This window comes from Sander vitreus, chromosome 4, assembly GCF_031162955.1.
Source record: "Sander vitreus isolate 19-12246 chromosome 4, sanVit1, whole genome shotgun sequence".
NCBI classification, from domain to species: domain Eukaryota; kingdom Metazoa; phylum Chordata; class Actinopteri; order Perciformes; family Percidae; genus Sander; species Sander vitreus.
In genome coordinates this window covers 19,224,874-19,239,337 of record NC_135858.1, presented here as the reverse complement: position 1 = coordinate 19,239,337, position 14,464 = coordinate 19,224,874, and the positions used below count along the sequence as shown (strand labels likewise).

At 39.6% G+C, this 14,464-nt stretch overlaps 1 protein-coding gene across 2 annotated transcripts in view; it reads right to left on the bottom strand.

Moving 5' to 3' along the window:
- Positions 1-2: 2 nt before the first annotated feature.
- The window catches only part of col2a1b (collagen, type II, alpha 1b), a 48,581-nt gene continuing 34,119 nt past the window's right edge, over positions 3-14,464 (bottom strand). For both annotated transcript variants that reach the window (XM_078248864.1, XM_078248865.1), the window contains 20 exons: positions 13,963-14,016; positions 13,723-13,776; positions 13,477-13,530; positions 13,149-13,202; positions 10,902-11,009; positions 10,424-10,477; positions 10,256-10,309; positions 9,521-9,682; positions 7,963-8,070; positions 4,883-4,990; positions 4,568-4,621; positions 4,036-4,143; positions 3,817-3,870; positions 3,485-3,592; positions 3,177-3,230; positions 2,930-3,037; positions 1,940-2,228; positions 1,501-1,688; positions 874-1,116; positions 3-621 (listed from right to left, as the gene is read on the bottom strand). In XM_078248864.1, coding sequence (XP_078104990.1) covers positions 475-621; positions 874-1,116; positions 1,501-1,688; positions 1,940-2,228; positions 2,930-3,037; positions 3,177-3,230; positions 3,485-3,592; positions 3,817-3,870; positions 4,036-4,143; positions 4,568-4,621; positions 4,883-4,990; positions 7,963-8,070; positions 9,521-9,682; positions 10,256-10,309; positions 10,424-10,477; positions 10,902-11,009; positions 13,149-13,202; positions 13,477-13,530; positions 13,723-13,776; positions 13,963-14,016 — 2,163 coding nt within the window. In that variant the 3' untranslated portion in view covers positions 3-474. The remainder of the gene's footprint in view (positions 622-873; positions 1,117-1,500; positions 1,689-1,939; positions 2,229-2,929; positions 3,038-3,176; positions 3,231-3,484; positions 3,593-3,816; positions 3,871-4,035; positions 4,144-4,567; positions 4,622-4,882; positions 4,991-7,962; positions 8,071-9,520; positions 9,683-10,255; positions 10,310-10,423; positions 10,478-10,901; positions 11,010-13,148; positions 13,203-13,476; positions 13,531-13,722; positions 13,777-13,962; positions 14,017-14,464) is intronic.

The window sequence follows — 14,464 nt, the reverse complement described above, 5'->3', positions numbered from 1 at the left end:
TGTTATATGTGTAAGTGGGCTTTTTATTACTTAGCAACAAACTCAGTCCTACCACACATGGGACCCAAACCTAAACAATAAATAAATAACACCAACACATTTTCTTTCTCTAGTTCCCTGGTATCTTCCTGTACTCTCCTCATACTTCCTCCTTCTTGTTCAAGGGAAGGGGCGGTGGTGTGGGGTGGGGGTTGCTGTTTACCCAGGGTAGTGGGGAGATTTTGGGTAGTGCTGGGTATCCATTGGGGGGGGGGCAAGGTGACAATGCTGGATGAATCACAGATGACAGTTGCTGGTGCCATTCAGTGCAGATATCCTACGGAGTTCGACTTGGAAAAAGCACTTTTTACTTAGAAAAAAAGTCCCATTTAAAAAAAGTGTCTTGATTTTACTTTTTCTGAAGTGTGCTCCTCTTTCATTTAATTTCTTTCAAATTTCCACTTCTTCTTTCTCTTCTTTTCGTTCCCTCGTTCTTTACAAGAAGCAGACTGCCCCGACTTCGACTCCAAACTCCTGGTCTGTTCCTCCAATATCCATGGGGGCAATGTCTACAATGGGCAGACGAGAGGTCTTCTGCGATCTGTATTCGATCACTGTCTTGCCCCACTGTCCCGTGTGTTTCTGTGCAGAGGGAAAAATCACAACAGCTGTTAATGACCTATGACTTACTACAACATTGCAGAGAATGGAATTGGCTTGGTGAGTTGAGTGAACACCAGAGTGTAAGAGAGACAGTGGTTAATGTCTGTCATGAAGAGAAAGTGAATCGTGTACCAATTTAAGAATCCTTATGTTCCGATTAAGTACATGCATGTATATTTACACAAAATATCGTGTGTAGTGTACATGCGTCTTGAATCTGTCCACTCTTACCGTGCAGCCGTCCTCCATAACGCTGTAAGTGAAGCGGCTGTTGCCCTCGGCTCTGATCTCCACGTCGTTGGAACCCTGCAGCAGCACAGCCTTCTTCAGGTTGCCCGTTGAGGCGTCCATGTAGGCCACGCTGTTCTTACAGTGGTAGGTGAGGTTTTGAGAAGCCTCGGTGGACAGCAGTCTCAGGAAAGTCATCTGAATGGCAGCCGTGTTGGGTGCCAGGCTGTCATCACCATAGCTGAACTGCATTGGGTCGCAGGTAAGGAAGAGGAAGTGAGAATATATCTCAGTTACTATGGCTGTTGCATGCTTTTTTTGAATATTTGAACTGTTCCTCATGACGAGTAAGGATTATTGTTTTTTTATTTCTTTTTTTAGAGAAACTGTTATCTATGTACACCCACTATCTATACCCCCTTATAATGTGCAGGGTCACGAGGGCTAGAGCTGATCCCTAACACACATTGGGCGAGAGGCCGATAATCAAAATGAACACTTTAAAGATTCCCTGATTTCTTTGTATGAAAAAGACTTTCCAATAAAATGCGCGCTGTGATTACATTACATTACTAATAGTAGAGGAGGGTATGTTTCATCTCAACTGATGAAAAACATGGTGCCACTTACGTGGAAACCTCCATTCATTGTCTCTCCGAACCAGACATGTTTGCGGTCCTTGCTCTTGCTGGACCACCAGTTCTTGCGAGGGATACTGGCAGGCTTTGGTCTGACGCAGGACTCTCCTGTCTCCATGTTGCAGAAGACCTTGATTGCATCGACGGTGCAGCCCTGGTTGGGATCAATCCAGTACTCTCCTACAGAGAAAAAAAACAAAAACACAATCAGCTTCATATTATACCCTCTCTTTGGCTGCATAAAAAACCTGATAATCATTGAAATGTTATGTTACGGAATATTGTGTAAATGGGATATCTCAAAAAAAGGCTCTGAATCAGCCAGATTCAAACACTAAACCTTGACTTCACCAAACTTGAGCTGCCAACCATTCTTCTACCTACTTCATCATCTTGCCCCAATTTGACCAATTCCTCTGGGTGTCACTCACCGCTCTTCCAGTCAGGATGGCAGAGCTTCAGGTCTCTGCAGGTGCGAGCCGGGTTTTTCTTGGATCCCTCGGGGCTGCGGATGTTCTCAATCTGGTTGTTGAGAGATTTGAGCGTGGCGTCGACCTCAGCATCATGCTGACGGAGGTTTCCGGAAGCCTGGTCGGCCCTCATGTACCTGAGAGGATCAGGGGACTTTTCAGTTTGACCCAGACCAGCGAAGGCGGACATGTCGATGCCAGGGCCAGGGGGACCAGGAGGACCAGGGGGTCCGGTGTTTCCGGGAGGACCCTGAGAGGAAAAGAAGAAAGATGGAAGGATTATAACTGGAGTCCTTGCCATATCTTATTCAGTTGTTTTAGACCCCTTTTTAATTTGACCTTTAATGTGTTTTACTCCTTCCCTCCTGTTTGTATGTGTTCATTTATATATCACTTAATTAATTCCTGTATTTGCTTTATAATTTGATCTTTTTAAAAAGATGACTTAGTGATGTATATTAGCAGGTCACATTATATGGGATGTATACTGTATGAGCTGGGGAATAGCACCGTGTTCAAGTCATACCCAGCAACATGACAGCATGACTTAGACTCATGATGATACTATTTGGTGGGATTTTTGCAGTCAGACTGTTTCACAGTCACTCAACATGAATATTTTACAATGCTGAGGGTTTTGAATTCCTGAATACATAATTGGTTACATGCATGTAACATATGTGTATTTTTCTATTTTGTTCTTATTTTCTATTTTACTATTTAAATGGTCTATTTTGTCATATTGAGAGCTCCTAAACTATGTTTTGTTGTTGAAAACAATGACAATAAAGATATATTCTATGTGTAAGATATTGTGCACAATGTAGGGTTGTAACTAACAGTAACATAAAAAAACATTATTATAGTCACATTTTCTGTCTAAAAGGTATTTTTAGCCAGTTTTTTTCAGAAGAAGATACTGTATATGTAACAGTTGTTGTGGGTACTCACAGAGGGACCGGTCTCTCCACTGCGACCACGAGGTCCAGGGGGTCCAATGGGTCCTGGCAGACCATTTCCACCATCCTTTCCAGCAGGGCCAACAGGTCCAGGTGGTCCCTACACATATGGAGACGTTGATGTTAAGGACTAAAGACTGCATGTTAAGAAACATATTTCATTAGTCTTTGAATTCAAAGTGATAGTCCAAAGTTTTCTTTTTATAACAATCAAGTATGTCGGCAGCATTAGCACTCACTCTTTGTCCAGAAGGTCCAGCAGGTCCAGTAGCACCCTGGTCTCCAGCTTGACCCTAAACAGATAATGATTACATTCATACATCAGGGTTTCTGCAGCATTCACCAAGTTAAATGTAAGACTTTTTTAAGACCTTTCTTAATACCAGTCTTAAAAAAAGTTAAAAAAAAAACTTACTTCCAAGCCCTATATAACAATCATTCTAATGATATAATTAATGAAATGAATGCAACCTGAATCTGGATAAGTGTCATGAAATGCAGATATCCTGAACACAAAGACAGATTCACATTTAGTCGGAATGCTTACCGGAGGTCCGGGCAGGCCCTGCAGACCAGTGAAGCCTCTGTGTCCCTTCTGTCCTCGCTCACCGGACTCTCCAACCTCACCCTTGTCACCGCGGGGTCCTTGGGGTCCCTGAGAACAAGTGGACAACAATCATTAGGAAAAAATTTTTGGTTTTCTATTGCTTTAGAAGCCATAGTGTGTTCACTGAACAATATCTTCTTAGAAAAGACAGACTGATCTTTGAGGCTTGATTTCAGTTTTACATGGATACACTAATTCTGCTTTTTACTTTTGTTGGAACTCAAAACTGTGCATGCAGGTGTGTGTGTGTTCATGTTTAGAAAGAAACATACAGGCATTCCTCTGGCTCCAGCAGGCCCTGAAGGTCCAGAAGGTCCTTGTGCACCCTGTGGAAAAACAAAAACAAAAGCAGGCGGTGATGTTACAGCTTCACTTTTTATAAATGATGCTCTTTACTTAACAGAGATAAACAACCTTCTCCCTAGGAAAGACACAACATCACTGTTTTTTTTTTTAAAGACAATGTTACTCATGTTGGAGTTAGTACTCACAGACTCTCCTCGGTCTCCCTGTTTGCCGGTGGGGCCAACTGGGCCGGCAGCACCAGGCGCGCCCGGAGCTCCAGGAGCACCAACAGGACCAGTGTTACCACGATCACCCTGCAGCACATCAGCACAAAGGTCAGTCATGTCAGAAAAGATACGCACGTACTGCTGTCTACCTTTAGTCTGCGCTGTATTGAGATCATTATAATGTTGTAAATGTTAACTTCCTTTGTGTACAGACTTACTGTGTACAAACTCAGATGTATAATGACCATGAAACTAAGATTCTGATTGGGTATTTGAATAAAAAAGACAGTTTCAGATGAACTCTAGCAAATGCATCAGTGTGGGAATCAGGGTATAGTACGATAAATGCATTCCTGTCACTAATGCAATTCAAATGTCAAAGGATTATAGCATTATCCCTGTCCCGAGTAATAGCATCTTTATAAACTGACTGTTAAGAAACCTTAACCTTAACAGAAAACAGAGGTTTCGACTCAGCGTATCTTATGTAGCGTGATTGTGTTTTTCTCACCTTGATTCCAGTAGCACCATCTCTACCAGGAGGTCCATCAGATCCAGGATTGCCCTGTCAGATGACAATATTAAATGTTAATAGCTTCCACCTCCACCAAGCCAGGTGTCCTATTGAATACTGATCCGCTGCATAATGAGCCCTGCTCTGACACAACACATTGATTATTCGGTGTAAATACAATGCGATCGAATACGTGATGCAAATAGCAACGAAATTCTGCCATTTCAGTCACAGGATGTGAAGAGACTAAATACAATGTGGCAGATGTGAATCCAAAAACACACACATGCTGTGTGTTGCCCACTCTCTGACCTCTCTGCCAGGCTCTCCTGCAGGTCCAGTGAGTCCAGGTGGTCCAACAGGTCCAGGGGGTCCGCGGTCTCCGCTGCCACCAGGAGCTCCCTGCTTTCCGGGCTCACCCTGAGAAAAGAGAGGAGAGAAGGACTCAGTACTGCACTTAAACTTAATTAGTTAAATTATAAGACATCACGTATTACCCAGAAATACATCTCATCATGTAACTCATACACTGGTACGTTCACTCACACTTCTGTAACTATATATTCAGGATAACATCCCAGTGAATCTCTGTTTTTGGAAACACCACAATAAACAGCTGAGGTTAGATATCACCAGGACTCCGATATTTTGAGTTCTCAGATGGAGATGAGGACATGCTTTTTACATTTGATGAATTCTGTAAAATCAGGAGTGAGTCCTGCCGTGAAGACCTGCTAAACTTAACATAACTATAGTCGAACAGGACAGCTTGAAAATCTCATGGTGTTAATCCATTTCGCAGGTTTTTCCCACAATGACAACAATGACATTTACTCAATGTTTATTTTTGCACATCCAGTCTACATCTTAAAAGCTCAGCTTTTGCTGCACAATTAAAGTCTGAAAACAACCACTCGGATATTGAGTTAGACCAGAAACCAAACCTGGTTGTGTTATACAGTATATAAAAGCAGCATGTTTTTGCAACTGCTTGGATGATTAATTTCTTCATATTTATTTGGAAAGGCTGCACACTGACTCCAAACCACAAATTTATTGAAAAGGACAACATCTCTATCCCAATCAGATGTTCATCGGGTGAAATAAAAATAAAAACTGACACCACACCATTATATACTAATAGGCTGCTCTATCATTTTTATCAAATGCATATAATACTGTATAAAATACAGCATGATTGTGCAACTGCTTGGCCTATTAATCTCCTCATCTTCTCCTTTACTTAAAAAACAGCTTTTAGTCAAATTGGAAGCAAAGACCAATCACAACTCTGGCAATGGTGTGTTTCGTCCAGTCAGGTATTGTAAAGGTCTTAATGAAGGAGGAAATCATCAATTATCTAATACACAGCCAATTTGAAATGTATCCATGACCAGGCCAGATGACAGCTGATTACATTATCCTCACACTTTCTGAAAACTGAATTTATGTGTTTGAATAAAAATCATCAAATTTAAGTATAAAGAATAGGGCACAAAATATTGCCTCAATCCAGAACTACTGGCATTAGCACAAGCTCAAACTACAGAACGTCTGTAGAATGTATCCGCAGTTCAAACTTCCCTTCTGCTATTTAAAGCATATTCTCTGCTTGAATCATTCCTGGTGAGTTTTGCCGGCCCCGCTTCTTTCTGGGCATCCCTTGCATGCGTATTGATGAATAATTAATAGAAAAGGCATGCCCACTGAGATGCTGTAAGTCGGGGACATGGTTCATGTCACACATAGAATAGTGTGAGATGTGAGCAGGGGAGCCTTCCTGTTACATGTCATACTGTACATCAAATGGACTCAGTTCACAGGGAGAAACATCCTGGCTGTTCTCATGTGATGTGACTGTGATCTAATTAGGCCACAGTAGACTGATAGTCCAGAGCCTGTCTGTGTCTTCTTTCTCTAATACTGAGTGACAAAACATTAGGCATTGTGCTCCTAGTGCTGACTCATGAATATGTATTTAGTTGACAGCCTCTTTTGTTATTTAGGGTCAGCAGTTGACAGGACGTCACTCAATAAAGGCAGTAAAAGACTGACATTAGAGGAAGAGTCATAGTACTTAGCTGTAGCGCTAAAACACTTAGTTGATTGACAGACACATAATTGACAATTCTGATCATCAATTAATCTTTCATGAAGCACAAAAGTCACATATTTGTGAGTTCCAGTATCTCAACTGTGAGGACTGACTTCCTTTCTCCATTTTTACTATATTATATTACAATTTTGTGTTGGGCTGCAACAACAAAACACTTATTTTAAGTATCAATTAATCTGCCAATTAAAAGACAAGCAAATAGACTTTTTTTCATTTCTTCAGTTGCAGAATTTCGAGTTACAGTCACATAATACAAAGCAGAAAATACACACAAATAAGTACGTAGCTGCAACTTGGGTATGACTTAAGTGATAAATTATCAAAATAATTGCTATAATATTCTGTCTATCAGTTGGATGCTTGGGTCAATATTTAATTGATTAATCCACTAATTGTTTCAGCTCTATTATTGTGAATTGAATTTATTATATATATTTATTTAAAGATGCCACCTTGGGCTCTGGGAAAGGTTTACGGCCATTTCTCACTATTTTCTGACATCTAAATAAATAGACTAAATAAGTAATCAAAGAAGATCTGGAAAAATCAAGATCTGGAACTGATATATTAGGAGTTTTTATTTTAACATTTAGAGTGGACCTGTGTCTCAGAACTATTTCTAAACTATACAAGGGTCTTCAAGAGTGGGGGTGAACAAAATCCTACATAAAAGAAAAGTTGGAAAGCAAGGGAAACTATTTATTATCATATCATATAATAAAGGAGTGGGAAAACTTAAATAACAGGCAATGGAAATCAACCAACTCAGTGTCATGGAGAAAGTTTAATTGGGAATGCTCTGCAATTTCTCAGAGATAGCATGGAACAAATTCTAAATAATAACGACTGACTTTGGTTTTCAGGTGTTGTACCTGGGTAGGATGTCACAACAGCTTCTTGGCTTTTCTAAAGTGTACACGTTTAGAATAATGCTGGTCGCCAGTAAAAAAAAAAAACATTACGAAAAAAGTTAAGTTAAAGACCACCCACATTAGCAAACTGGTTTAATGTGATGCATGACATTTTTGTAATGGAAAAAATTAAGACAGACAGACATATTTGATAAATGCTAGAAAGGATGGATTGAGTTTATCAACCCATATAACCCCCTGGTTCTCTGCGACACACAGACTCTCTTCCCTTTTCTGTTTGCCTGTTTGTTTGATTTGGATTGTTTGTTTTGTTCATCAGTTAATCATCAATAGTTAAAATAACTGCAAATTTCAGCTTGAATTTGTACATTAAATAATCTGATAAAATAAACTGTGTTACTTACAGAAGGTCCGGGCAGACCGGGGAAACCTCTCTCACCACGCTGTCCTGGCAGACCCACGATACCGCGCTGACCAGCCAAACCCTGAGGACCTGAAGGACCGAGGGGACCCTGAGAGGTAGAAAAGAGAATGAATTGTTAAAGTAAAAGTTGGTAAGTATTGTAAATGTATCAACAGCCAAATCAAAAATCACACAACCATAATTATACAATTAATTATGGTTGTGTGATTTTTTAAGCCAATTAGCCAATAGTACACTGTATGTGTAAACTGCATCTTAAAGAAATAGTTTAACATATTTGGCAATGCGCTTATTCAATGTGCAAAGCACTCTCATGTCTGTACATTAAGATGAACCTGCAGTCAGCTGCCGGTTAGCTTAGCTTAGCACAAAGGCTGAAAACGGGGGAAAAGCTAGCCTGGCTCTGTTGGACATAACAAAAATAGCTACCAGCACCTCTATACGTTATCTTATCTTAAGGCTCAGTGATAAACACGTTATATCCTGCTTATCCATATAAAAGCTGAAGAGTAAAAACATAATGCACAGTTATGTGCCAGACTATTTCTTGAACGAGAGCAGCAGTGACTTCCTGGAGTTTTGTCATCACACTGACAGTTGCCAGGTAACCAGCAGAAGCTCCTTGAAGTCACCAAGTATTATCGTTGACATACAATGCTTATTACAAAAGACTGCAAAGCTAGTCAACTTTATGATTGTGTTTTAGTAAGTTTTCTGTTCTTTCCCTAATTCTGTTAATACATTCGGATTCTTTACTTGATTTATATCATCCGCTCCACCTGAGATTTTACTACTTCCAATTGCAGCAGCAGATCTCCATCACCTCTCTGGTCTACCTCATCCACACCACCACAGTCCACTCTGCCACATGTCCTGCACGGCAACAGGGAAAGCTCCCTGAACCCATTTTCACAATAAACACCTGATCCTTTAACTGACAAAGACTTTGATGTGTTGATTCAAGTGGTACAAGATTTCATAAGTACTGTATAGTTGAGAAGACTATCAATACAGCAGCTATCTTCATTTTTAGTATGCAATCATCTGTGATATGTGTCATTATCTTGACAGGACTGGTCATGCGTTATGACGGGTGTGTGTATGTGTGTGTGTAGCACTGAGTGTATGCGATGTAAAAGTCTGGGGTCCTGTCATTAGTCTGTCACTGGGCTTGTGCTGCCCTGGGCTGTCATATTATGTATTGGTCTTCTATTACATTCAGTGATGGACACTGACAGCTCTGTGTATTAATGGAGAGTGTGCTCGGCTGCTGTCCAAAAAACTGGTTATTTGGGCTGACAGAGCTACGTACAAGTTGACAGAAATGTAGAAAACAAACAAACAATTTTCTTCTGTCTATAATGCACACCTGTGTTCACCTTGAGGGTGTTCAAGGAGATGTGTAGAGACTCGCTAAATATGTGGGTGCTGGAGAGATTGGAGTCGTATTTTAAGCATCACAAGGCAATTAAGTCACAAATTATGTAAAAGTATCTAGTGTTTTACAGAGGAATATGATTAAAATATGACAGACTTACAGGGGGACCATCCTCTCCAGCATCTCCCTTCTCTCCAGGAGCCCCAGCAGCACCACGAAGCCCAGCGTCACCCTGTCTGCCTGGGGGTCCACCATCTCCCCTCACACCCTTGGGTCCATCTTTACCGGAAGGCCCGGCAGGACCAGCAGGTCCAGGATTACCCTAGAACATGTGAGGAGGATGACTTAACATACACAAAATGAAATTACATGCATGAAATAACATTACATTGTCATACCCGTCAATTCTATACATGCACACATTATGTTTACAGAGCCGGCAGGATTGTTGAAACACAGATGTTAGGTTTCTGTTATTTTAATGAGCCCCTTGGCATCTGTGCACCTTCAAATTACTTTTAAAAACACATGTCTCTTTTAGCAAGCTTACAGGATAACACCTCCTTTTAGCAAGCCTGTAAAAATATTCTGATCAAACTACAACAACTCCCACTGTGTCAGACATATGGCTTTGGTGGTGCGAAGCTGCTAAAAACTGCAAGAACAAATGCTTCACGGGTGCAAATTAAAAAGGCTTCTTAGGTGACAATATGTCACATGGCATTTTGAAAATATTCCTGTATCTGTTCTGCTGTACCTTGTATGTAACAGTCAAACAATCAGTGAAAAAAAGAAAATATGTATTAATATCAGCATGCCATATATATTAATATATTGTATGTAGTATGGACCCAGCCAAGTGGGTGAAGGTGGTTGGGTGTAGTGGTAAACTTACATTGGGACCAGGGGGTCCAACTCGGCCGGCAGCTCCAGGGAAACCAGTCGCACCCTGAAAGAGGAAGCTTATGTCAGACAAAGCCAGAAATAATCTTAGAAAACGTGCTACTGTTAGACTAAAGTAAAACACTGCTAAAGATAAAGATCATTTAAAAAGGTCACTTACAGGAGGTCCCTGAGCACCACGAGCACCTTTAGGTCCAAAAACACCAGTAGGACCCTGGAACAGAAAACATACTGCACATTACTGTCTGATTTACTTTATTTTTAATAAATAACTCATCTAAAACACTTTCAGTTGCTTTGAAATGTTGTTTGAATCGGTGTGGTTCAGTGGGGGCTTTGTCTGCCTCAGCTACTCTTATTCTGCCTGTGGTGTGGCAGAATCAGTGATGAAGACGGCTTTGATTCTGACTTGTTGAAAAAAAAGAGCAATTTGTATGCCAATTTGAGCATAGATGACATTTTTCTCTTCTCATAAAAGAGACAGATACAAAAAAGACACACACAAAAAAATCTGTGTCTGCCTTGCTGTGTAAAATGGTTTTGATTGTTAAAAATAAAACTTCACTAAGCTGCAAACATCTATGGTTTTGGTATAACCCCTCATTTTTTAGGGCTTAGGCAAAGTCCAAAACACCCACTGCAGGTCCAGGGGCACCAGAGGGTCCTTGGGGTCCAGGGGCACCAGCGTCACCCTTCTGTCCAGATTCTCCCTGCTCTCCCTTGATTCCTGGTTGACCATCAGAACCCTGAAATAAAAAGACAGAAACAGTTTAATGAATGAAATATGCCAGCCATTAACACAACAAATGTTTATATTTGTTTAAAATTTAGGGTGATGCTTCTTGATTCCCTAAAATAAATTTGGTTAAAGGGCCACTCCACTGATTTAACACATAAAGGTCAGTTTACTAGTCATGGTTAGTACTAGTCAGCCTGTCAAAACAATTATATAATGTCTTCTGTGGGTCTGGAAAGATGCAGTTGCATTATGGGATATGTACAGTTGCAGTAGGAGCCAGTGTTTTTAAAGCTTGACCTAAACTAAGAACTAAAAGTCAGGATATCTTATCTTTTTTTTTAAATTGTTCAAATGTGCCTCTTTCATGCCTCCCAACGTTGTGGAAGTGCCATAGTAAGTGACTAGAGTAGCCCTTTAAGACGGAGAATGCATATAAAAATGTCTGCTTTGAATCCCAATCGAATCAGTACCAATAAGAAGCCAAGACAAATTACAACACTTAACTTTACTCTACACTTAAGATTTGAACTATAATATGGATTTAAAGTAAGACTATGTAACTTTTTAAAGAAGAAATAACATTATTTTTCTTATAAATAAAAGTTGAATTCATGAGCAATAAAACACACTCATGCTTAATTTATTACTCAGGGTTTTGCTGATAAGGTGATAGCTGATAACTTGGTCTGGTGTGACCAGTAGCTTATAGTGGCTAATGTTAGCAAACTTTAAACAGATAAAGTTACATAACTGCAACTACTGAGTCACTTAACTGATGTTATGACTCTTCTTTACTAGTGCTACTGTTGCGCTACATTTTAGCATTTACTATTATTGTGTAATTGTCACTTGTGGCCACAGTGGCTGGTGTTCAACAAAGGTTACATAGACTTTTTTTTAAAGTAGTAGCTATTTACTGTAGAGGAAATATATTTATAAACTGCATAAGATGAGTTTTCTTTAATTTTTCTTCTTTTTGTCATGATTTCTCTTTCACACAACATGTGATTGCAAATTCTTCAAAAGCAATTAAAGTCTAGAAGTGTGTCAAAATATTTGAGGCTGATGTTACATGCAGCACCCATGGCTGTTTTTAGTCTAGTTTTTATTTATTCGTTTGTGGCGATGAGCTGGGATGTTACAGTCTGTGAGCTGTGAACCATAAAGGATTTAGACACCTTGTAGTGGAATTCATCCTGACAAAAAAATCAACAATTAATCATAGCGTAACCTAGAGAAAAGAAAAAGTATGACAAAGTGTGTTGTCACAAAAGTACTGATGAAAATTCATTTGGAAGGATGTGGCCTATTAAAAGCATGTATTTGATTTCTGCCTGGAGTCTTTCAGAGGAACTAAATGGATGAGTGATACAAAGATGTCACGGCAGACTGTCTACACACTAATATCTCTCCAAAGAATAATACACTGAGGCCTAAAAGGGAAAGACAATTCGATATCCAAATTTGTCCAGATAATACTAATAGGCAGGAGGTTTGAAAAAAGAAAAGCTGTGATTGAGGTTGATGCCTGTCATCCCTCAGCTTATGACTCTTTTGATGAAAGAAAACAATCACTTAAAGCTGCAGTCTCATTTTCCCGGTAACAAAACACGAGGGGAGCTTTTGTATCCGTTTTTTAAAATCTAGAGAGTAAAAGAACCACATTACAACTTTATTTGATTATTATCAAGGAGTTGAGGTTATCTGTTAATAATGCCTGCTTTGTGTTACTAGTTTTTAAAGTGCGCACCCCTTTGTATTTTTAGGTTTAATTTATGTAAATGTCTTTTGGATTCTAACTGGATTTACACTACATCCACTACGTGTTATGTAGCCATATTTAAAAAGCCAAGCTGTTGGTTTGATGCTATTTCTTATTTTTTGTCCTTTACATAACATAAACTAAAAGGCCACAAAAAGGTGAGAGAGTTGACAATTTATGCTTTGTAAATTTACCTTAACTCAGAATTATTATAAGCATGTGTGACTGGATAGAAAATCTACAAAGACAACTACAGTATGCCTTTCAAAAAAAAATATTATCCTTGCTTGCATGTCCAGACTAAGAACAAGACTACAAGACCCTGGAGTCATGCTCTTCAGACCTCTGCAGAGCTAAGTGCTGGTCAGTGTTCTTGTTACTTACAGGGGGTCCAGCAAATCCAGCAGGCCCAGGAGGTCCAGTCTCACCCCTGTCACCCTGAAAGAGGAAGGAAGAAAGGCAATAAACACTCAGAGGTTAGTTCAAGCTGCAATGCTGACAGAATGTGAGAGAAATGGGTGACCTGTTAAAAACTTATACATAGACAACTACTATTTCATACTTGTCATCTTTATCCTTACAGAACCATTGGCTATTCAATACGGTTTGATTATTGTAAATCTCAGAAAAAATCCTCCTTCAAGCTTCATTTACGGAGACAGTGGCATCATGTTTTAGGAATGAATTGATACTGGTTAAAGGTGTCACTTACAGGAGCACCACGGGTACCAGGAGCACCAGAAGGACCGGCAGGACCAGATTCACCCTGAAAGAGAACACATCACACATCAGCAACACATTCAGATAGATGTGCTGTCAAACACAGTTGGATATGCAACAATAATTTAAAACCAAGACATTTAACTCAACACCATGTTTAATAAAAAACACTATAAGAAAGTATTATAGTACTAACTTGCCAATAACTATGTAATAATAAAAATGATATAACACTTACCTTCTCGCCGTTGGGACCACCAGGACCAGGGGGACCAATGGGACCAGTGAGACCCTGCGACAGCAAACAGCAAAAGGGTGTAAAGACTTGCTTGAACGTTTGGCACATTTAGTTTTGAAATCGGCCCTCAAAACAATTAATACACTGAGATTTAAAGGAATGAACATTTATGATGCAATACATGAGTGTAGCTACTGCCGCACTGACAAATGATGGTTGATCACAATGACAGTCACTTACTCTACCGCCGTCTTTGCCTGGAGCACCTTCAGGTCCTTTCTCTCCAAGGTCACCCTATGGGAATATAAATACAAGTCAGTCACCTGACAGGGGTATAGGCCAACAACTTAGAATCAAGTAGAGAAAATGTTATATATTAAATGTAGGGCTGGGCAATATATCAATAGTATATCCATATTGATATATGAGGCTAGATATCATCTTAAACTTTGGATATCGTAATATCGTGATATGATACAAGCGTTGTTTTCTGGTTTTAAAGGCTGCATTACAGTGACTTGATGTCATTTTCTGAATTTACCAGACTGTTCTAGCTGTTCTATTATTTGCCTTTACGCACTTAGTCATTATGTCCACATTACTGAGGATTATTTATCAAAAATCTTAATGTGTTAATATTTTGTGAAAGCACCAATAGTCAACCCTACGATATCGCCGCAATTTTAATATTGAGGTATTTGGTCAAGAATATCAGGATATTTGATTTTCTCCATATCACCCA